A 21887-nucleotide genomic window follows, 5' to 3' on the forward strand; every position below is an offset into this window, starting at 1 on the left:
AAGCACCTGAGGTGCCCAGGAAGGCTACTCGCGAGGAAAAAGTACCCGCGGCCATTGCCAAAGCACCAGAGGTTCCAGCACCCAGAGGTACCTGTCTTCATGGATAATTTAACAAAGATACTTAATCATCTTCTCTTAAGCGTTGCCCTACCCTCTCTTGGCCTGTCTCTGTTTCCAAACTGAGACGCTCAAGGTTGTGCACGCCGGGTAATCGGTGCTGCACGTGTGTGTGAGGATTTGAGCTGGCTGTTGTGAAGTTGTGTGTCTGTGTTGCCCTGGGTTTTGTTCCTACTTGGCATGTGTTTTCACCAATGTAAAATGAAACGCACTAATATCTTTGAAGTGCCCGAGATGCCCGAGGCAGAGGTCCTGGAAGAGGAAGAGGAGGAGGAAGCGCCAGAAGAGGTGGCACCAGTTGCTGAGCCTGGAGAGCCAGAAGCTCCTCCAGCTCCAGGTATACAGTGGTGTTCTGAAAGAGCCTGCCGTGCCCTCCGGGTTGCTGCAGCACTGAGTGCCCTTTGCCCCTCTGCATTCTGTGGGGAGGGGTGAGAGCGGCATTTGGTCATGTTGTGTCTGTATGTGCCTGACCTTTAGCTTGGTCAAGTAAAAGGAACTAATGTCTTTAAAGTGCCCGAGGTGGCTGAGGAGGAAGAGCATGAAGAGGAGGTGCCAGTGATCGTTCCCCCAGAGCCTGTGGCTGTGCCCAAGAAGCCTGTGGCTGTGCCCAAGAAGCCTGTGGCTGTGCCAAAGAAACAAGAAGCTCCACTAGCTAAAGGTATATCTTCTGTGGGGAGGTGCTTTTTATTTTAGCGATTTAATTAATTTTTTTCATTTGTTCTCCCTTCTTTTCTGTAAGATTTGTTATGTGTCCTCTACCCCTAGCCTCTGCTGTGCCTGTCTTTGCATATGTGACTAACGAACCAGTCACCAGAAGAATGTTACATTGTTAGAAATATCTAAACTCTTTAATTTTATCATAAGTGTTATAACCTTTTGTAGTTATTTTAACTGTGAAATTAAGAGGAAATAATATATTTAAAGTGCTCAAGGTGCCCCAAAAAGCTCTCCCACTAGAAAAAATGCCCATTACAGTGCTCAAAATACCAGAACCAATACCAGCCAAAGGTACATGTCATCTCTATTAGTATCAGCATTAGAAAGAAATATCATGCTCTTCTGCACTTAAGTTGAACTAATTTTTATGGTGATTACCTATTGGAGATAGGTGCTTAAGAAATCTGAAGAGCAATGGGGATTGTCAAAAACATGGTAGAAATACTAGATTCAATTCCTTGAAAAATATCTGCAGCTTCCTGAACTTTTTGTAAAGTTTAAGAATTAACATTTACTGAATGTTTAGTTTAAACAGAAAAACATGTTGTTCTGAAAAAGAGCCTGCAAATAAGTCTTCAGTTTAAAGGACATAGCGTTGCACCCCTGAATTTTCTGATAGACTGTACTACTGGATGACAGCAGCACTATCAGTTCTCTACCTCGTTAAAAGTAAGTTAGTGCCAGTATACATGAGGTAGATTAGCTAGCAAAAGACTGGATATATCTACTGAAGATGTTATAGCACATGAAAGTGTCATTTATATAATCCAAAAGAGAGGAGAGGAAGTATATGTTTCTGTAAACAGGAGAATCTAAAAGACAGGAACTGTGGAAAACTGAAAATGAAGAAGAGGTGTAAAGAATGGAAATAATTGATAGAAAAAAGGTGGTAAAGCTAAAGCAAATGTTACTTTCCTAAAGAAAATTAAGCTTCAATGACAAAGTAGTCATGAAAGATACATGACTGATGCTCAAATACAGAGGGATTCCATAAATAAGTCTCTAATCAGCTGTTACAAAGAGGGCATAGGTTTTCTACTTTTCCACCTTGACTCAGAAACAGGAAGTAAACACACAGAATTCCCATCTCCTGTGTGACGTAATTGATAACCCGACCATTCCATGTGCTTGAAGCAAAGCGTAACTGATGACTGAATGTAATGACAGCACTTTCTCAAAGAGGACTGCATGCACGTATTATTGATTGTCTTATTGTTTCTTATACGTCTGTAGTGCCCACAAACCTAAAATATACTAATATCTTTGAAGTGCCCAAGGTGCCCAAGAAAGGTGTTCTGGAAGAGCCCTTGCCTGTAGCTGTGCCAAAAAAGCCAGAACCTGGACCAATTCGAGGTACCTGTTGCCCTATGCATCAGCCTGAGTGAGGCTGTTTCTTACTCTCCTACATGTTACTTCTGATGTCTGTTATGCTGTCCATTTGTGATTACCTGAAATGTCTACGTTGTGTGCTATGTATCGGTTAGGAATTCAACTATCTAGGGTTTTGTATAAACAACCCAAATGATATTTTGAATTTATGGATTTGTTTTCATATTCTGAATCAGCAGATACTGAAATGCCATATTTTAAAACTTGATCATAAGTTTTTTTCAGATTGCTGACCAATTTTGTTATCTTAAATTGACACAGTGAATGTCTCCGTGATTCTTTTGGCAGTCTCAGGTAGTGTATATGATAGACATGAGTTTTCCAAAATGAAAAACCAATTTTTACTCAGAAATGCACATATGAGGGCAGTAGGAAGAAGTGACAGCATATCAAGTGTTTAAAGAAAATGCTGGTAATTTTGAGTTGATAATGAAAAAGAAATGGCTATAAAATCTGGTGAACCATGCGGGCTGTGGAAGTTGCCACAGTGAAATGAAAATTGAGGCGAGCGCGCTACTCAGGACAAGAAAATAAGCCTATAAAAAGAAAAGCATAAACAAAGAATGGAAATGGAGAAGGACAGAAACAGGGACAAAGGTGAAATACTGGGTTCCTCACTCTGTCACTGCCCACACTGCTGAATGCAAAACACCGGCAGATTTATGAGGAATGGCAACAGATAAGATATGCGCTGAGGTTGCTCCCGGGGAAGAGTCAGGTCACAGCGGGGCTGAGAATGGCACTCTCTCCTCCCCAGGGGGGAAGGCTGCTGAGTACAGAGCGGGGTATCCTAATTCACACCTCACCCTCGACATGTAGCTCAACATAGCCAACAGTTTTCTCACAGAACCTACCTGGCATCACCACTCTGTGCTTGTGCTCGTGCTTGTGCCTGTGCCCGTGTGCGGTTTTGTGTGTATGTGACTCAGTGAGTGAGAGAGACACGGGTCAATACCGTGAGACCAGTTTGGCTACTTTCATGAACGCGTCTCTAGTTTACATTTCATTGTTCATCTTCCTGTTTAATGTATAAAACTGACTGTTACTAATATCTTCGAAGCACCTGAGGTGCCCAGGAAGGCTACTCGCGAGGAAAAAGTACCCGCGGCCATTGCCAAAGCACCAGAGGTTCCAGCACCCAGAGGTACCTGTCTTCATGGATAATTTAACAAAGATACTTAATCATCTTCTCTTAAGCGTTGCCCTACCCTCTCTTGGCCTGTCTCTGTTTCCAAACTGAGACGCTCAAGGTTGTGCACGCCGGGTAATCGGTGCTGCACGTGTGTGTGAGGATTTGAGCTGGCTGTTGTGAAGTTGTGTGTCTGTGTTGCCCTGGGTTTTGTTCCTACTTGGCATGTGTTTTCACCAATGTAAAATGAAACGCACTAATATCTTTGAAGTGCCCGAGATGCCCGAGGCAGAGGTCCTGGAAGAGGAAGAGGAGGAGGAAGCGCCAGAAGAGGTGGCACCAGTTGCTGAGCCTGGAGAGCCAGAAGCTCCTCCAGCTCCAGGTATACAGTGGTGTTCTGAAAGAGCCTGCCGTGCCCTCCGGGTTGCTGCAGCACTGAGTGCCCTTTGCCCCTCTGCATTCTGTGGGGAGGGGTGAGAGCGGCATTTGGTCATGTTGTGTCTGTATGTGCCTGACCTTTAGCTTGGTCAAGTAAAAGGAACTAATGTCTTTAAAGTGCCCGAGGTGGCTGAGGAGGAAGAGCATGAAGAGGAGGTGCCAGTGATCGTTCCCCCAGAGCCTGTGGCTGTGCCCAAGAAGCCTGTGGCTGTGCCCAAGAAGCCTGTGGCTGTGCCAAAGAAACCAGAGCCTGTGGCTGTGTCAAAAATACCAGAGCCTGTGCCTGTTCTTAAAAAACATAAACTTCCTTCAGTGAAAGGTACATACATCAGTGACTGAGCCTCTCCTTTTCTCTATTCTCTGAATATTTTTTCCCTTCTTTCACTGATGTACGCAGTGCTTAGGTATCTGAGGGAATAATATGTCACTTAACATTTTATTCTTCATGTTTTGAATGCCTTACTCTTTTTACTCATTGCACTTTTTACTATTGTACATAGATATGTATCTTAATGTTCACAAAAGTGAAAATCTACTAATATCTTTAAAGCACCTGAAGTGCCAGAGAGAACTGTCCCAGAAGAGAAAGTGCCTCTTATAACACCTAAAAAGCCAGAATTTAGAAAACCAGAGCTTCCTGCAACCAAAGGTATATATTGCCTGGAGGCATCTCCTGAGAAGAAATGTTTTCTATTTTCTTTGTTCATAACTAAGTCTATAAAATGTATCAGTTGTATGTAGACTGCCTTGGGAAAGACTGTTTGGAGCATAGTCTGTCATGGTTGTGGACATTGTTACTGTGATTTTCTGTGTGCTAAGTGTCTTTGTCTCTTTTATGTTTCATATGTCCATTTATATATATGTAAATAAAAGGAATTAATATTTTTTAAAGTGCCTGAGGTGCCCAAGAAACCTGTCCCAGAGGAGAAAGTACCTGTTGCTGTTCCTAAAATACCTGAACCACTACCAAGTGAAGGTATATACCATCATAGCTATTACTGTAAGGACAATCCTTTGGCCTGTTCTTCCAAACATAAGCTTTAAAATAGATGTCTTTTGTTTCCCCATTGTAATGTTTGTAAATTGTTCACTTCATATTTTGGATGATACCAGTCTATGTTTCTTGTATTTACTGTTATATTTTCATATTTGGAAGCAAAATATCACTTTCAAAAGTAAATATTTTAAAGGGACTTTTGCTCCTACACAGGATATTCCTAGCAAAGTCTGTCTCTCTTTAAGATAATAATAAATTCTCACTTAATTTGAGTCTCTTAAAACCTAGTATTTATATTGCTATTATAATCCTAAATGAATTGAGAGCATTGAAGGTTTTATCCTTTCCAGTTACATCATCCACAAATTTAATGTTTAGTTTATATTGTATACCTAAAAAATACTATCCTTCACACAACCCTGATTCATTCTTACAGAGAAAAAGAGTAGTTTTTCAAAAGCCTGCATTAACTGCAGAGGTAACAGATGCTGAGTGATTACTTACCCTCATGTGTATTTGTCTGTGTCTATTGGAGTAGCTTTCTTCTTAGTGATATCTACGTAATTGTTCATGTGAAACAATCTTATCTTTGGAAACTTACACCAGTTGTCAATACTCTTTAAAGAATACGAAATCATAAAGGAGATTGAGCCTGAAGAAGCAGAAGAAATTCCAGTTGCAGAAGTAGAAGAAGCTTTACCAGTTAAAGGTATATAAAGTACCTACTTAGAGGCTGCCAGACACCTTTCTTTCATTACTGTGCAGTTTTTTTCTTGCTCTGTCACTCTCTGCACATGTACCTGTATGTTGTAGGTCTCTGTGTAATTCTTCCCATGTTGTTATGTTTTGGAAATGAGTTCTGATCTCTTAATTCTCAGTACAACATACAGATATTTTAAAAGCTTTCACTTTGTTTCTTGTCAACAAGAGTCTTCCCATCATTTGGTTTGCCACATTTGTTCTCATGTTATTAACGTTCTTTTTAAGTCAGCTTGGATATTTGTATTATGTGCATGCTACAAAGCAATAGCCTAAGGCTCTTTCATATTCCCATTTAATTCAATGAGATTTTTTCACTGGCTTCACTGAAAATGGAAAATTACCATCTTTCCATTTGTACATTACTCTTCACATAACTACTGGGGTAGTAAATTTATACTAAATCTACCTAATGTTATTTAAAGCACCGGAACCTGAGAAGAAGATCCCTGAAAAGCGAAAACCACCACCTCCTCCACCACCAACAGAAGATATTAAATTGGCAAAAGAACTACTTAAAGGTATAATCTCTGAAGCCACAATTAACAGTGGGAAATCAAACATATAATCCTTTTAAATTATACTGATGAATCTTGAAAAGCATGCTTTTAAACATATCAATTTGGGTCTTTTTTTTTTTCTTTTCTAATTTACTATGGCTCTAACAGTGCGCCTTACTAATGCTCAGTCCCTTACAATTTTTTTACCAGTGTTATGCCAAGTCAGTTTACATGGGTTCTTTTCAATAGTTACAAGGAAAAAAAAAAAAAAAAAATCTTAACCAAGTTAACACATTCTTCTATCTTTAACATAATTCTTCTATCTTTAACATGTTCTTACAAATGAAAAGAATCCCCAGCAAGAATTTGCTGGTGTTACTATATGAAAATGGGTTTCAGATCAACTGTGCTTCTTACTGATCATCTGACTTCTTCCAAACAGTTAATCAGCCAGAATCTTAGCTTTGTAGCTCTTGTCTTTTTATTACGTCAGTAGTATTAAGCAGTTGTTTGCATCTTTTGGAAAGTTCTTTTCTTTTTTGAATCTAATGATGTGTGTGGTAAAATTCAAATAATTTTCTTTAAAGCTCCTGAATTAAGGAAGAAAGTTGTGACTGCAAAACCTGGTGAGCCTCCCAAACTGGAACCCCCACCTGCTAAAGGTACCTAGCTAATATAAGAATCTTACTTAAATTAAGCCTCTCATGAGCCCGAAGTTGTAGTTCTCGGTATCATCTTCTTTCATTTGCTCAGAAATATCAAAAAGCTGTCTATGTTAGATTATGCTCAACAGTGGACTCTCCAGCTTGGATGTGTATGTTCATGTTATATTAATGTCCACTTCAGTCTCCCATCATGCAATTCATGAGATGCAAGAGACAGAATCACAGAAGAGTGAGAGAGATTTTATAAGTTTTGTCACTTGTGTAGATGCTCACTTTGATTCTCTGCTTAGGGAGAAATAAAAAATAATATACTGTTTAAATATATATAGCATTGTTCAAACATACTTAGTTTATTATTTGCCTATAATGTAACTCATTTTTGTGAGAGGACGTTTTCCAGAGATGGAGATGAATAATGAATTGAGCAAGCTGCTTTAAAAGTACTCCCTTATATTTTTCATATGTACTGTAGCTTAAGACAAGCTAAGCAGCTAAGCAGTGAACATCTTTTCTTAATGTTATTCCAAGTTTAGGAATTAAACTAACTGAATCCTTATGAACATCACAGATAGTTCAGATTAATAGATAATGTAACATAAGCCAGTAAAGAAAGAGGAAAAGGAGATAAAAATGCTACTGTGATAAATCTCTGAATACATAACTGTTATAGTTTTGTCAAACCATACTTCTCTTTTGTTGATTTGTATGAAAATTTCCTCTTCTGCATAAGCCTAGAAGACAACTGTATGTAAACAATATAGAAGAAGTGTTAAAACTATCATCAACTTCAATCTCAGCAGTTTTACCTTTTGCTTTTAATAATCAGTAGTGGACCAGCATTTGATTTGTGTGTTTGGAATGGTTAGTTGTTGGTTAGCTCTTACTGCTGCTATGAATGCATAATAAAATCTGGCATAATATTCTTTCAAGTGCCTGGACTTGTAAAGAAACCTCGCAGAGTAATTCCCGAAGTTACTCCTCCACCAAAAGAAGAAGTTGTTTTGAAAAGAGGTACAGTAACTTGGCTCTGTTTTAAAAAACCCAGCATATTAACATTGTTCAGTATATTCTCCTAAGTAACATTGTTTTATGTGTGTCGTATGGAAAATTACATGAACATGAAGTACCTCATACCTGTTTCTTGGAGAAAGCATTTATAGTTGCAGGGATGAAGTGGGCATATCCTGAACATCTGTCAGTTCCAAAAGATCTGTGGTGAAAACAGAGCAGAAGAACACTGAAAATCTGGTTCCTTATAACTCTCTTCTGTTTTCCTAATCTCTGTAAATTTTATACTAGAGTTTATAGTTTTCCACTGCCTTCAGCTTCTGGACCCCTAAATATTTTCCAGTGACAGTGTGTTATCAAAGTCACGTATGTAGCATCTGTATTCTCTTTTATGGTTTTCTTAGAAGTACTGCATGGATTGCAGAACCTCATGGTACTATTGGACATCACAGTCACCTTTCCTGCAAAGTCTGGAGCCTTCTGAATCACTTCATGCTTAATTATTGCTTAGAAAAAGGAAGTACTAATTCCAATTCTCTTTGAAATATCACAGCGGGATGATTCGTGTCCATGTACCTTGCAGCTGACTTTCAAATTTCAGGCAACATAATAAAATATAGATATTCAGTTTTTCAGATGACAGTCTCATTAGATATCCAAGATGGATATCTGACAGGACAAAAATAAGTGAAATAAGTAAAATGAAAAACAGACATTATATAAATTTGAGCTCTGCAAACATAACACTTGAAGATTCAGTCTTGTTCTTTCACAGAAGTCAATAGGAGTTTAATCCATAATCCTGCATTTTGTCCCTGAAAATCATCTGTAACTGCAGTTATTAATACATAATTATGTATAATGAGTCATCATTTAACTATGATTAGAAATATTAGGTAAGATATAATAAATTTTATTCTATCACGGACAGTTAACATTGACGTATTTCCTCTCAGATGGACTGCTGTTAATAAAAGCCTCTTTTTGCTCTAGACAACTTCAAATTTTAAAAGGCTTTCAGAAGAATATCTTGAATAGCTACACAAAATCTTCCATTTATATCGAACTATATATTTTACATTCCTGTTTCTTCATGATTGTTGATATATTTTTAATCTTTTGTCTTGTTCACTGTCTTATTCTTTTGTTTACCTGTGCTTTAAAAACTGAAATTTCTTTTTTTTTAAAGTTCTTAAAAAGAAATCAGAAGAGGAAGAACCTAAACCAGAAAAAGAACCTAAACCAGAAGTTAAGCCAGTACCGACACCAGTAGAAAAAATTAAGAAACCTGAAGGTACTAGATTACATTCAAATTTATCTGGTAAATTATAATTTAAAAAAATAATCCCACTTTTAAGTAGTATTCTCTGAAATTCAGGAATAAAAGTGAGATTTTAAAAGATCGCTTGCATTAACCTCATTGTGTAAATTAAAGCTTTCTGAAAGCACAACCAAATTGGACATCCACATTTGGGTCTGAATTCTGCATTTTGGGATTGTTTCTCAATCTTCACTGTGTATAGAAGAGATCTTTACAAATATTTTATAATACTGATAAAAATATAACTACAGTGAAACAGTTAATCCAAGTATTTTGCAAATTTTTGCCCATTTAGTGTTCCTAACTTATTCAAATCTCACTCTTAAAATACATATTCCTAAACTTTATGAACATCTGAAACTGTTTGCATCTAAAAAGAATGAAAACTTTTAAATACATTGGAGATAATTGTATTTGGGGATTCAAAGTGTTTCAAAATATCCTACAAAATAAAAATAATTTTTTAAAGTCCCAGAAGTTCCTAAGAAGAAAACTGAGATACCTGTCATAAAAAAAGAGGAGAAACACGTGCCTGAACCACCTAAAGGTACAAACATGTGATGCTCTCTTTCCTTATTGCAGCAATTAAATGATATTCATCGCTGAATATCATGCTATATTAACCTAATGCATTATTATCATCCAGTCTGTCCATGACTATTGTGTCATGATTAACCACTTTGCATTCTTCTGGATTTCTTGTTGTCTTCAATTCTTCAGTGCTTGAAAAGTTCATCTTTTTTCCATTATATTTTGCTTTACAAGAGTTCATCGCCAGTTAATTTCTTGCTTTCTGGCTAAATAGAATATAAAACAATAAATTCTGTCTTCGATTAACTCTCTCTGTATTGATGCTTCTAACTTTAATGTTCAATGGGATTACAAAACATGTAAATTAACCTATTTGTAATTGTGTTTGAAATGCCAGAACCTAAGCAAGCAGCTATCCCACTTCCTGGGCCTGAACCTAAACCTGCAGTAGGTAAGAATTCTTTAGTCATGAATACCGGTGCAGCTTTTCTTGTGTGTCTAGTATTTTCCATTCAGAGATCTCTGGCTAAAAGGACATTAAACAAATGTCTTTAGTATTACTAAGACTGGAACTTTCATACAATCTACAGAACGTTTTAAAGAACATCATAATTAAAACAAAATTATTTATTAAAACAAATATATGAGAAGTCCTATTTTTTTTTCTACAGCTCTAAAATCTCCAAAACCAGCAGCAGAACCAGCACCAGCTGTTACTACTCCAGTGACAGTCCCAGTGGTTGGAAAGAAAGCAGGTATTTATGTTTATTCTATGCTATTTACAGGATTTTTCTCTCCAAGATACCTAAATGCCTTCAGGATAAAGAGAATGCAGAGCTGTACAATCATATAACTTATTCATTACAGGAAGATTTGAGGTCCTATTTAAGGACCTTGTTATTCTAGGAACTGTCACCTAATCTAAAAGACAAATGTCTCTGACATACCATAGACATGAATCTATGCTCTTGTTTCTGGATGGTGATATGTGTGCCTTTATTTATTGTCCTACTATGAAAATTGTGTATTCTGTTGATTCCTTGATGTTGTTTATGTCCTGATGTATGTCTTGTGAACTGCATCTTGTATTTTCTGAATAGCAAAAGAAAGGTTACACGTTTCTAAACAATTCTTGTGTTGTTTGGTGTTCTGCTTTTAATTTGTTATTGAAGTCCTGAGGAAAAGTGTCAGTGGTGTTGAAAAACTAGAGTATTGCTATTTTAATTTGATACGCTTAGGACCCCAGATCATACCCTGCTGTGAAAAAGGAGCTGTGAAGACTCCAATTCCTCTGAAGCACTCTGAGCCTGAGGTCCACTGGTAGAGCTGATGTACATGCTGCTTGCCCATCATTCAAAGGGTCTCATGTTACAGTAAGAGCTCAGATCCTGGGCACTTGAGAAGCCTAATCATGAATGTCTCTTGGCCCTTGATTCGGTGGTGTTATGCAGTGGCATAACTAACCCATTTTATATAGGTGGCCAGGTAGGCCTTAGAAAGCTGTCATTTTCTGCTGCTTTTAACCTGGATTGGATTTAAATTGGCAAACTAGTGGGACAATGCTCTGTACCATAACAGTATTTTGCTTAGGTCTTCTGTACTCTGTGTGTGTGCCATTGTTTTCTTTTGTTTTGTGATTGTGTTGTAAGTTTTCTGTTGTGTGGAGAAAAAGCGTTCTATGTTCATTTTATTTCAGGTATAACTGGAAAGTTTGTCTTAAAATATATTGTTCCCAATGCTTATTCTTATGGATTTTAACTCTCTAAATTACCTGTGAAACCTTTGTAGCTGCAGAAAAGCCTGATGCACCATCTGTACTAAAGCATAGAGATAAAATGCCCCCAGTGGAAGAAGAAATGCCTGAGTCAATTGTGTTAAAGAAGATTTTGGTTGAGAAACACTTACATGTAAAAGAGAGAGTAAGTCCTAAGGAGACAGTTCTGGACATTCAGACAGCAGACCCACTTGAGTTTAAAATCTCACTGGAAACAGCTGATGGAATACTGAAGCCAGAGGGAGATGAGCCGGAGAAAGTGGCCCTTAAATACTTTATCCTGGTTCCTGAAGAAGAGGAGCCAGAAATGGTACCTATAGTTTCAAGAAAGACTACCCTTACAGGTGAGAAAATAGAAGTTGCAATAGATCACATTACTTATGCAAAGGATGAACTACCACTACCTGATGAGGAATTGAAATGGATTTCTATAGTATCTGAACATGCGGGAAAAGATTCTGGAGAAGAAAAGGGGGATGAAATTAAATCGCTTGTTCATGGGGAAGGTGCGGTAAAGGAAGTCTCTGACAAGTTTAGTGTTCTTCATGAAGGAAAGATTCCTGTGCATAAAAAAGAAGAGGAAATTGAGTCAACTTATGTACCTAAACATCTACCCAGAGAGCCATATGAGCCCAGGGACCAGAAAAGACTTCTAGGAAAAGGGAGAAAATCAAAAATAAGTTTGCAACGTGAAGAATTTTCCATTAAGGATAAAACTTCAGTTGCAAAGGATATCACAGAGGCAGGAATAGCTGAAACTCCTTTGCTTAGAACTGAAGAAGAGAGAGAATGTTTTATTCTAGAGAAATCTGAAGTTCCTCTTGGAGAATCCATGAAGGAGCATGGCATACAAAATAAAATTCAATGGATTAAGAAATCTGGTACCACAGTAGCTGAAATTCCTATAGATAAGATTCTTAATAAAGAAGAAAGGAAAATGGAAATTATTCAAGATGATGAGAAGGATAAGAATCTGGACTTTACATCAGCAGAACTACATTCCTTAGACCTGTCTGAGGAGACTGAAGCAGCATTGAGAAAAGATGTTGACCTAGAACACCCCACTGAAGATGAGGAGGTTCCCAGAGAAAGAGCTTACATAATCTTTAAACCATCTGTTCTTAAACCAGTAGTAGTAGAAAGGAAAGCAAGAGAAAAATATTCTGCAGATGAAGAAGTTCATTATGAGGAGGGTTCAGGACAATTGTTGACTGGGAAAGCACTCCTAAGTGATAAAAAACCAGGCAAAAAGATTATACCAGAGAAGGAAGAGAAAACTACCTTCAGCACCCACTTAAAAAAAGACAAAATTAGACAGTCAAATGCCCCTGAAAAGCTGCCTGTGGAAAAAGAAGAATTTGGTACAGTGATTACAGAAGAAGGAATGGAAGGTGAAGTTTCCATAGGAGAACATGAAAAGGGAGTAAAAGATGAAATAGTTGACAGATCTGAGTCAGTAAAGAAAGTTCCCATTCAGCCACGAGGGAGTCAAGATAAAAAACACTTTCAAGAAGTTTGTACCATTCAGGATGAATGTAAAGAAACTCCAGCTCTCAAAAGCAGCAAAGATAAAACTGAAGAAAAGAAATATTCTTTGACTGTGGAAGAAGTGACGCTTTCAGGAAAAGAACTTCCAGTGACAGAAAGTACATCAGATGAAAAAACATCAGCTAAACATAGTATTGGAAAAAGCACACCTGTTACCATGAAAAAAGAGAAGGGAAAACTTTCAGACAAAATACCATCAACGAAAGGAATCCCTGCAAATGGAGAAATTACTTACTCCTCAAGCATAGGTAAGATAATAACTCCCAAGAAAACAGAAAGAGAGAAAGAATACCAAAAATCAGAACATGCTCACGTGACTGAGCAGGCCAGTAGACCTTCGAGTGAGAACAGGAATTTGGATGCACCTGGAGAATCACATGAAGTTCTGGATGTTCCTGCAAAGTCTCATGCAAAGCGAGGTGAGGAAGACTGCTGCCAAATTCTTCCACGAAGTGCTTGTACTATTTGCTTCAAGAGAATACCATTTGCCATTGTGATGTTTTTGTTCTTTAACACTGTTCACATCTCCATCTAGCCTGTCAGCTGGCTGTATTGGCATTCAGCCGTTCTTGACATGTTTGTCTTACCTGTCTGTGCATACATCTCTGTGATCAGTGTTCATTGTCTTAGCCTTTACACTTTTATAAGACTGCATAAATCATGTTGTATGCCATTATCTTTCCAGAAAAACTCACACATTTTTTCTAGTATTCATTCTTCCATCCACTGCAATAAAATCCATCCTGCATTTCATTCATATCATTCTCCCATTAAAAGTATATTTTATATTTCCTTTCACAAAATGATGATGAGAAGCAACATAGCATGGGAAATATTTTCAAAAGTCTGAGATGATTCATCACAAGTCAGGCAACTAACAGAACATCACTCACTTGTGAGAGTATCATGCTGTCCTGAAACACGTATTTAATTTATACAACTTATATTTTTGTTGTCTTCATTAGTAAAAGTGTGTGCTTTTTCTAAAAAACCCCATATAATTTGTAATAGGTACTTGAGCTATTTTGATTGACAGGTGGGTATTAATCAAGGGCCTAATTGTGATTAAAGTGTCAGGGAATGGCAGAATTGTACAAAATAATGGGCAGGACAATAAATTGAGGAACTAGGAGCTCCTAAGCTGTCTTTCAGTCCCCGCTGCTGAATATGTGTCTTTCCCATGCTTCAAGATATTGAACTTACCATTGAGATATAGACAGTATAAGTTGTATAAATACATACATATATTTTCCTCCCCTTGTATGTGTATATAACTAAAGGAAGAGAAAAGCTGATTTGTAAAAGAAACATTTATCTTAATTTTAGTATGTATGTTTATTTAACTACATTCCTAATAATATTGCTGTTCTACTTCAGAGGCCAAGCCACCAAAAGAAGAAACTCCGAAGGGTATCAGTCCAGTCAAAGGTAGGATATTACAAGTCAATACCTACAAGCAAAAGCAATAAATCAGGATTAGTTTACTCATTTCTGAATCTGAATTACAGCCAAGAAGACACCTTCACCAGCAGATGCAGAAAGAAGGAAACTCAGGCCAGGCAGTGGTGGTGAAAAACCTCCTGAAGAGCCTCCATTCACTTACCAACTCAAGGCTGTACCACTGAAGTTTGTCAAGGAGATGAAAGATATAGTGCTAACAGAAGCTGAATCTGTTGGGTCTTCTGCAATCTTTGAAGTCCTTATTTCACCATCCACTGCAATTACCAGCTGGATGAAGGATGGAAGTAACATCCGAGAGAGCCCCAAACACAAGTTTATTGCTGATGGCAAAGACAGGAAGCTGCATATTATTGATGTCCAGCTGTCAGATGCTGGTGAATACACTTGTGTATTACGGCTGGGGAACAAAGAGAAGACCTCTACAGCCAAACTCATTGTTGAAGGTATTCCCTGTTTTGAGTTTATAAATTTAAAGGCTAGCTACTCCTCAAGCCAGAAGTACTGGTATTTTGTGAATTTACAGTGGTTGGTAGATGCATCCTTTTGTTTCCATCGATCACTACACATATTGATTTAATATGTAAGGCATTTCTGCATCATACCTTCTGTGTACAAATGAGACAAATCAAAATGTTGCTTTTCCCACAGAACTCCCAGTGAGGTTTGTGAAAACTCTTGAAGAAGAAGTCACTGTGGTTAAAAGCCAGCCACTGTACTTGACATGTGAGCTTAACAAAGAAAGAAGTGTGGTCTGGAGGAAGGATGGGAAGATCATCAAAGACAAGCCTGGGAAATTTGCTCTGGGCATTATTGGTTTGTCACATTCCCTCACGATCACTGATTCAGATGATGCTGATGCTGGCACTTACACTGTTACCGTGGAAGACACTGAGCTCTCATGCTCCTCTTGTGTTAAGGTAGTAGGTAAGCAATCAAAATCGTATTGTCCTTTCTCTGTAGGATATTTGGGCTGTTTTAAAATTAGAAAAGTTTTTTCTCATAGTATTAAAATATAAATGGACAGATAAGATTTTTACAGCTACTAAAATCCTGTTGTAATACAAAAGCTGTTAGTTCTATTTCTTCTATTTATGACTCATCTATTGGTAGTAACAGTCTGCTAAGCTGTATTTTTATGTAATTTTTTGTCATGCAGAAGTGATAAGAGACTGGTTAGTAAAACCCATAAGAGACCAGCATGTGAAACCAAAAGGAACAGCTACTTTCACCTGTGACATTGTCAAGGATACACCAAACTTTAAATGGTTTAAAGGAGATGAGGAAATCCCTGCTGAACCAACTGACAAGACAGAAATCTTGAAAGAAGGAAATAAAATTTTCCTAAAAATCAAGAATGCTGGCCCTGCTGATATTGGGGAATATTCAGTGGAAGTTGAAGGTCGCAGATACCCAGCTAAACTGACCCTTGGTGGTAAGGAAACTTTTATTTTATTATATTTAATCACTTCATAGGCCAGTGTTCAAAAACCTCTAAACAAACAAACAAAAAAGGTAACCTGAATTATTATAAAGCTCTACCAAAACTTGACCTAATTATAGATGTGTTCATTTGTGCATTCTAGAACGTGAAGTTGAACTGCTGAAACCATTAGAGGATGTTACAGTTTACGAGAAAGAAACAGCAAACTTTGATACAGAAATATCTGAGGATGATATTCCTGGTGAATGGAAGTTGAAAGGAGAAATCCTGAGACCCTCACCTGTAAGCATCCTTGAATTTTACAACACAATTTATTTAAATTAAACACTGTGAACAGGTTGCCTTGAGTCTTTATGGTAAGATCTTTGCAGGTCTGTCATTGCTACACAGTCCAGAACATAGAAAGGGTAAGCATTATGGTAATTAAAAAACACGGGTTCTCTAAGAATTATATGGTATAAAAGCTAAGTTTTGAAGGGCTTCATTTTCTCAAAGGATTACAGAACATTATTCAGACAATAACAAAAATATCCTACACACATTGCTAGGAATAATGCTGACATTTAAAAGAAGTGTGGAACGCTGAAGAAAGGTACTGCATTTTTTTATTGTTGATTAGAAGTGTTAATTTTCCTTGAAAAGCAATTCCAATCTTTCCAGCTGACTCTTTACTGTGTACAAAATGTTTCTAGAATCCCTTTATTAAAAATACCTAGCAGTAAGGCATTGGCATTGTATTTACCAAAGTCTGTCATCTCTCCAGACTTGTGAAATCAAAGCTGAAGGAGGAAAACGCTTCCTAACCTTGCACAAAGTCAAGTTAGAGCAAGCTGGTGAAGTCCTTTACCAGGCACTTAATGCAGTTACTACAGCTATCCTGACAGTGAAAGGTATGATGCACCATGCAGTATGATTTCAACTTAAACAGATTTCACATGGAGCACGTTATAAATGATGTGTTCTGATTTGCTTCCAGAAATTGAACTGGACTTTGCTGTGCCCCTAAAAGATGTTACCGTCCCTGAGAGGCGCCAAGCAAGGTTTGAATGTGTCCTTACCAGAGAGGCCAATGTTATATGGTCTAAGGGCACTGATATACTCAAGATTGGAGAAAAATTTGACATCATTGCAGATGGAAAGAAGCATATTCTTGTAATCAATGATTCTCAGTTTGATGATGAGGGAGAATACACTGCTGAAGTTGATGGCAAGAAGAGCACAGCAAGGCTGTTTGTGGAAGGCAAGTATCTTCTTATGAACAAAACAATAAAAAAAGGATAAAGAATGTATCTTTTAGAACCACATTAGCCTTTTTCTGATGGTATTTATGTGTCTAATTTACAGGTGTGAGGCTGAAGTTCATCTCACCTCTACAGGATCAAACGGTGAAAGAAGGGGAAACAGCTCACTTTCAGTTTGAGCTTTCTCATGAAGGCATGCTAGTAAAATGGTACAAAAATGACAAGAGACTCCACACAAGCAGAACAGTTTTTATTACTTCAGAAGGCAAAGTTCATAAACTAGAAATGAGAGAAGTAACACTTGATGATATCTCAGAAATAAAGGCCGTAGTCAAGGACTTGAACACACAAGCAAACCTCAAAGTGTTAGGTAATTACATAAATAATTTAACATACGCTATATAATATGTATAAACAATTTTTATAAGTAGAAAGTGACAAAATATTGGTGTTCTAGTAAATTTATATTACTAATTTACCATTTCATATCCACTATGCCTTCTGTAGAGGCCGATCCATATTTCACTGTGAAATTACAAGACTACAGTGCTGTGGAGAAAGATGATATTATTCTGGAGTGTGAACTCAGCAAAGATGTGCCAGTAAAATGGTACAAAGACGGCGAAGAACTAGTAGCTTCCAACAGAATTTCCATAAAAACAGATGGCTTGCGCCGTATCCTGAAGATCAAGAAGGCTGCAGAGAGTGATAAGGGTGTTTATGAGTGTGACTGTGGAACTGACAAGACAAGTGCTAATGTCAGCGTTGAGCGTAAGTTATCATGCCTTGGCTAAGGGAAAGTACTGAAACCTTTGTAAAACAGTGTAGACAGACAGATGCTCTCGAGAGTACAGCACCAAAAATTGTACCTTTAAAAAACATGCTGTTATGATGAATAGCTGAAATATCTAGATTTATAATTATTAAGAGTATTTACAAGAGACAATATATCTTAAGATACTTAAATGGTTGTTGTAAAGACAGTGATGATCAATTATTCTCTATGTCCATTTACGGTCAGGCAAAAAAAGCAGTTAGTTTAATTCACTGTAACAGATATCTGGGTTAATTATGAGGAAAAATATTTATACTAAAAATAACTAAACTTTCAGACGTATTATAGAAGGAGGTTGTAGACTGCCCAAACTTGCAGCTTTTTAAAAAGAGGTTAAAAAAACATTTATCAGTGACAGCATTTGAATGCCGTGAAGAAGGGATAGGGAGGGAGTTGAGATCCTTTCCAGTATTACATTTCTACGGTATAAAATGAGTGAGTAAACAGATGTGAACTTTGGGGTTTTTTTATTTTAGCTCGCTTAATTAAAGTGGAGCGCCCACTGTATGGAGTGGAAGTATTTGTTGGTGAAACAGCACGTTTTGAAATTGAAATTTCTGAGCCTGATGTCCATCCTATATGGAAGCTAAAGGGAGAAACCCTAACACCTTCACCTGTAAGGCTGCTGCTTTATTTTTGAACCATAATTTACACTAGAAAAAACATATTTAATCATAATGTTTTCTGAGAGGTTTCTTACAATATTCATATTTGGGGGGCGGGTGTTTCTTCATCACCAGGACTGTGAAATCATTCAGGATGGGAAGAAGCATACTCTTGTCCTTCATAACTGCAAACTTGATATGACTGGAGAAGTGTCTTTCCAAGCTGCTAATGCTAAAAGTGCTGCTAATCTGAAAGTGAAAGGTACAGTCTGCATTTTGCCAACATTTCCATGTGTATCTCAGGGCATTAGAACAAATCTAGCAGCAGAAGAGTCTATATGAACCTATCACTGAACTGAAAGTGCTCTTCTTTGATTTCAGAATTGCCTCTCATCTTTATCACTCCACTAAGTGACGTGAAGGTCTTTGAGAAGGATGAAGCCAAGTTTGAATGTGAGGTGTCCAGAGAACCCAAGACTTTCCGCTGGTTGAAAGGAACACAAGAGATCACTCCCGATGAAAGATTTGAAATTATTTCAGATGGAACAAAGCATGCTCTGATTATTAAATCTGTTGCATTTGAGGATGAAGCTAAATACATGTTTGAAGCTGAGGATAAGAGGACAAGTGCCAAGCTAATTATTGAAGGTTTGTCTGACTTTGCCTTTCTTGGAAAGATTTGCACCATAGTCCTTGAATAGTTTTTATTAATAACATTATTGTTAATGAAATGTTATGCTGTTATAGGTATCCGCCTGAAATTCATTACTCCTCTCAAGGATGTAACAAAAAAGGAGCGAGAAACTGCAGTGTTCACTGTGGAACTCTCCCATGAAAATATCCCTGTTGTCTGGTTCAAGAATGACCAGCGATTACATACCAGCAAAGTGGTTTCAATGGCAGATGATGGCAAATTCCATACACTCACAATCAAAGATCTTACTATTGATGATACTTCTCAGATTAGAGTAGAAGCTATGGACAAATCCTCAGAAGCTAAACTCACTGTTCTTGGTAAGAATGCCCAAAAGAATTTACATGATGTATAATGTCAGAAGAGTCTTACTAATGAAAAATGGTGATCAGAAAGTCTTGGGGTTGGTTTTGGTTTGGTTTGGTTTGGTGGGGTTTTTTTGGTTTGGCCTAAATCTAAACTGTGATTTTTGACAATTTTACAATTTGTTTGTCTTCTTTGGGTCTCCATTTCCCCATTCACAAAGGATAATTAAAATAACTTTAAAATTTCTTGTAACTGTTGCAAAATTAACTATTAGATACTTAAACGGTGCTCTGAAACTCCTAGAGCACCAAAACAATGTTGTCAGCAATATTAGTAGTATACTGAATTGCTTCTCAGATATTTGTTGTTTTCTCTTTTTGCAATACAGTTGTACAATATTTCTAAGGACTATATTTAATACTTCTTGCTGGGCATAAACAAGAAATTTATTTTATGGTAACAACTACTTGTCCTTTTTGAAAGACTAAAACTTCAGACTGAAACATATCTTAACTTTTGCTTGCAGAGGGAGACCCTTACTTCACTGGGAAGCTGCAGGATTACACTGCTGTAGAGAAAGATGAAGTAATCTTACAATGTGAAATCAGCAAAGCAGATGCCCCAGTGAAATGGATGAAGGATGGCAAACCAATTACTCCATCAAAAAATGTTGTTATTAAGGCTGATGGTAAAAAGAGAATCCTTATCCTCAAGAAAGCTTTGAAGAAAGACATTGGACAGTACACTTGTGACTGTGGTACTGATCAAACCTCTGCTAAACTCAATATTGAAGGTATGGTTATTTTACTGGACTGCTCTGTAGTAGAGGTCTTTTTGGATCTGTTAGAGACTGAGGGAATCAATCACTTTTTTTTTTTTTTTTTTTTTTCTCCCCCTCCAGACCGGGATATTGAGATTATACGTCCACTATACAGTGTGGAGGTGATTGAGACAGAGACTGCCCGTTTTGACATTGAAATTTCTGAGGAAGGTGTCCATGGCAATTGGAAGCTAAAAGGAGAACCCCTGACTGAATCAGCTGTAAGCAAATATTTCAGGATGTTTCTTATGTGTGTCTCAACAATTTGCGGGGAGGTAGGGTGTGAAGGAGAAGAAGGTGGCTGCAGAAACTAAGTGAAATCTCTTTCTGCTTTCAACAAGGGTCACTATAATAAAAATAATATTTTTTTCATTAATAACTTTTAAAATGTAGTACAAACTTAATCCAAAATCTTATATAAAATAGCTAAATAATAAATTAATTTACATAAATAAGTACATTCTGTATTGTTAGTCCCTAACAATCATGTATCCAAAGTGCATAGACCTCATGGAATTTACTTAGACATAATGGCATTTAAAAATACAAACTTTAGGTTGTCTGCATTTACCTTTGGGTTTTGAGTTATGTCTGGTTTAAATAGATGTAGATCACATTTTAAAACTCTTTTCCATTATTATGACATCTAAAATTGTTTTAAAATGCTATAATTTAATCAAATATTCTTAATTCCTTACTGGAAGGATCTGGAAATTAAGAAACAATACAGTCACGACTGGCAATAATTTGACAACTCTTTGATGTAACAGTACCTTTGCAAATAATACACAAAGATCAGAAGTTCCATGATAATCAGTGTCTGCATAAAAGAAAAAGACCCTTCTCAAGGAAAGGTCACAGCACAAGCTTAGTAATTTCTAGTTCCCTTAGGCCTTTGACTGGTCTACATATAGACATATTGGCTAGTCAATCAGCACGTACTATTCACCAACACAAATGTGTTGCCTCTTGCCCTTTCTTTCTAAGAATCAGCAGACTGTATTAGGAAGAGACTTTGAAAGTAAAGGCCTATGAATGAAAGTTTATAAGGTATATTGCAGGTGGCAGTGGGCCTAAGTATTGTGAATGGAGGAGGAGATAACAGAGGCATAATATGAGGAGAAGTAGGGGCTCTTGTGTTGAGAAGCACAAAAAAGATACTGAAAAAATTGTTTCATTTCTCTTCTTGCAGGAATGTGAAATCAAGGAGGAAGGCAAAAAGCACTTCCTTACGCTGTACAATGTACGCTTAGATCAAGCTGGTGGAGTAGATTTCCAAGCAGCAAATGCCAAATCTGGTGCTCACCTTCGAGTGAAACGTAAGTGTCTTTTAAACTGAAATGAATTAATTAAGTGAAAACAAGGTACTCATTGCCTCTTTGGAATGGGTGGACAAATCTCTATACTATACTGAACCCACAGCAATTCTTTCCAGAACAGCAACTCAAGGATTAATTACTCAAGTCATCTTAATTTTTTAGTTAAAGAATGTCCTATATGTTTTTTTACCTTGTATATAGTTTATTCATATAGGAGAAGTAAAAATAAGGAGATGGCCTTGAAGGCTACTTCATGGTCTGGCATCATATGT

The 21887-nt window shown here is 37.2% G+C and overlaps 1 protein-coding gene across 1 annotated transcript in view; it reads left to right on the forward strand.

The window, feature by feature from the left end:
• The window catches only part of TTN (titin), a 244973-nt gene that overhangs the window by 129665 nt on the left and 93421 nt on the right, over positions 1 to 21887 (forward strand). The window contains exons 166-198 of the mRNA XM_030019102.1: positions 4 to 87; positions 344 to 454; positions 629 to 775; positions 2104 to 2187; positions 3284 to 3367; positions 3624 to 3734; positions 3909 to 4109; positions 4341 to 4439; positions 4683 to 4766; positions 5413 to 5496; positions 5972 to 6067; positions 6634 to 6708; positions 7642 to 7722; positions 8909 to 9013; positions 9510 to 9587; positions 9969 to 10022; positions 10243 to 10326; positions 14271 to 14321; positions 14402 to 14797; positions 15003 to 15278; positions 15511 to 15786; positions 15938 to 16077; positions 16559 to 16685; positions 16772 to 17035; positions 17140 to 17406; positions 17544 to 17807; positions 18348 to 18487; positions 18612 to 18738; positions 18858 to 19124; positions 19224 to 19490; positions 20003 to 20269; positions 20378 to 20517; positions 21489 to 21615. Of these exons, the coding sequence (XP_029874962.1) occupies positions 4 to 87; positions 344 to 454; positions 629 to 775; positions 2104 to 2187; positions 3284 to 3367; positions 3624 to 3734; positions 3909 to 4109; positions 4341 to 4439; positions 4683 to 4766; positions 5413 to 5496; positions 5972 to 6067; positions 6634 to 6708; positions 7642 to 7722; positions 8909 to 9013; positions 9510 to 9587; positions 9969 to 10022; positions 10243 to 10326; positions 14271 to 14321; positions 14402 to 14797; positions 15003 to 15278; positions 15511 to 15786; positions 15938 to 16077; positions 16559 to 16685; positions 16772 to 17035; positions 17140 to 17406; positions 17544 to 17807; positions 18348 to 18487; positions 18612 to 18738; positions 18858 to 19124; positions 19224 to 19490; positions 20003 to 20269; positions 20378 to 20517; positions 21489 to 21615 (5058 nt within the window). The remainder of the gene's footprint in view (positions 1 to 3; positions 88 to 343; positions 455 to 628; positions 776 to 2103; positions 2188 to 3283; positions 3368 to 3623; positions 3735 to 3908; positions 4110 to 4340; positions 4440 to 4682; positions 4767 to 5412; positions 5497 to 5971; positions 6068 to 6633; positions 6709 to 7641; positions 7723 to 8908; positions 9014 to 9509; positions 9588 to 9968; positions 10023 to 10242; positions 10327 to 14270; positions 14322 to 14401; positions 14798 to 15002; positions 15279 to 15510; positions 15787 to 15937; positions 16078 to 16558; positions 16686 to 16771; positions 17036 to 17139; positions 17407 to 17543; positions 17808 to 18347; positions 18488 to 18611; positions 18739 to 18857; positions 19125 to 19223; positions 19491 to 20002; positions 20270 to 20377; positions 20518 to 21488; positions 21616 to 21887) is intronic.

This window comes from Aquila chrysaetos, chromosome 6 (genome assembly GCF_900496995.4).
Source record: "Aquila chrysaetos chrysaetos chromosome 6, bAquChr1.4, whole genome shotgun sequence".
Classification (NCBI taxonomy): domain Eukaryota; kingdom Metazoa; phylum Chordata; class Aves; order Accipitriformes; family Accipitridae; genus Aquila; species Aquila chrysaetos.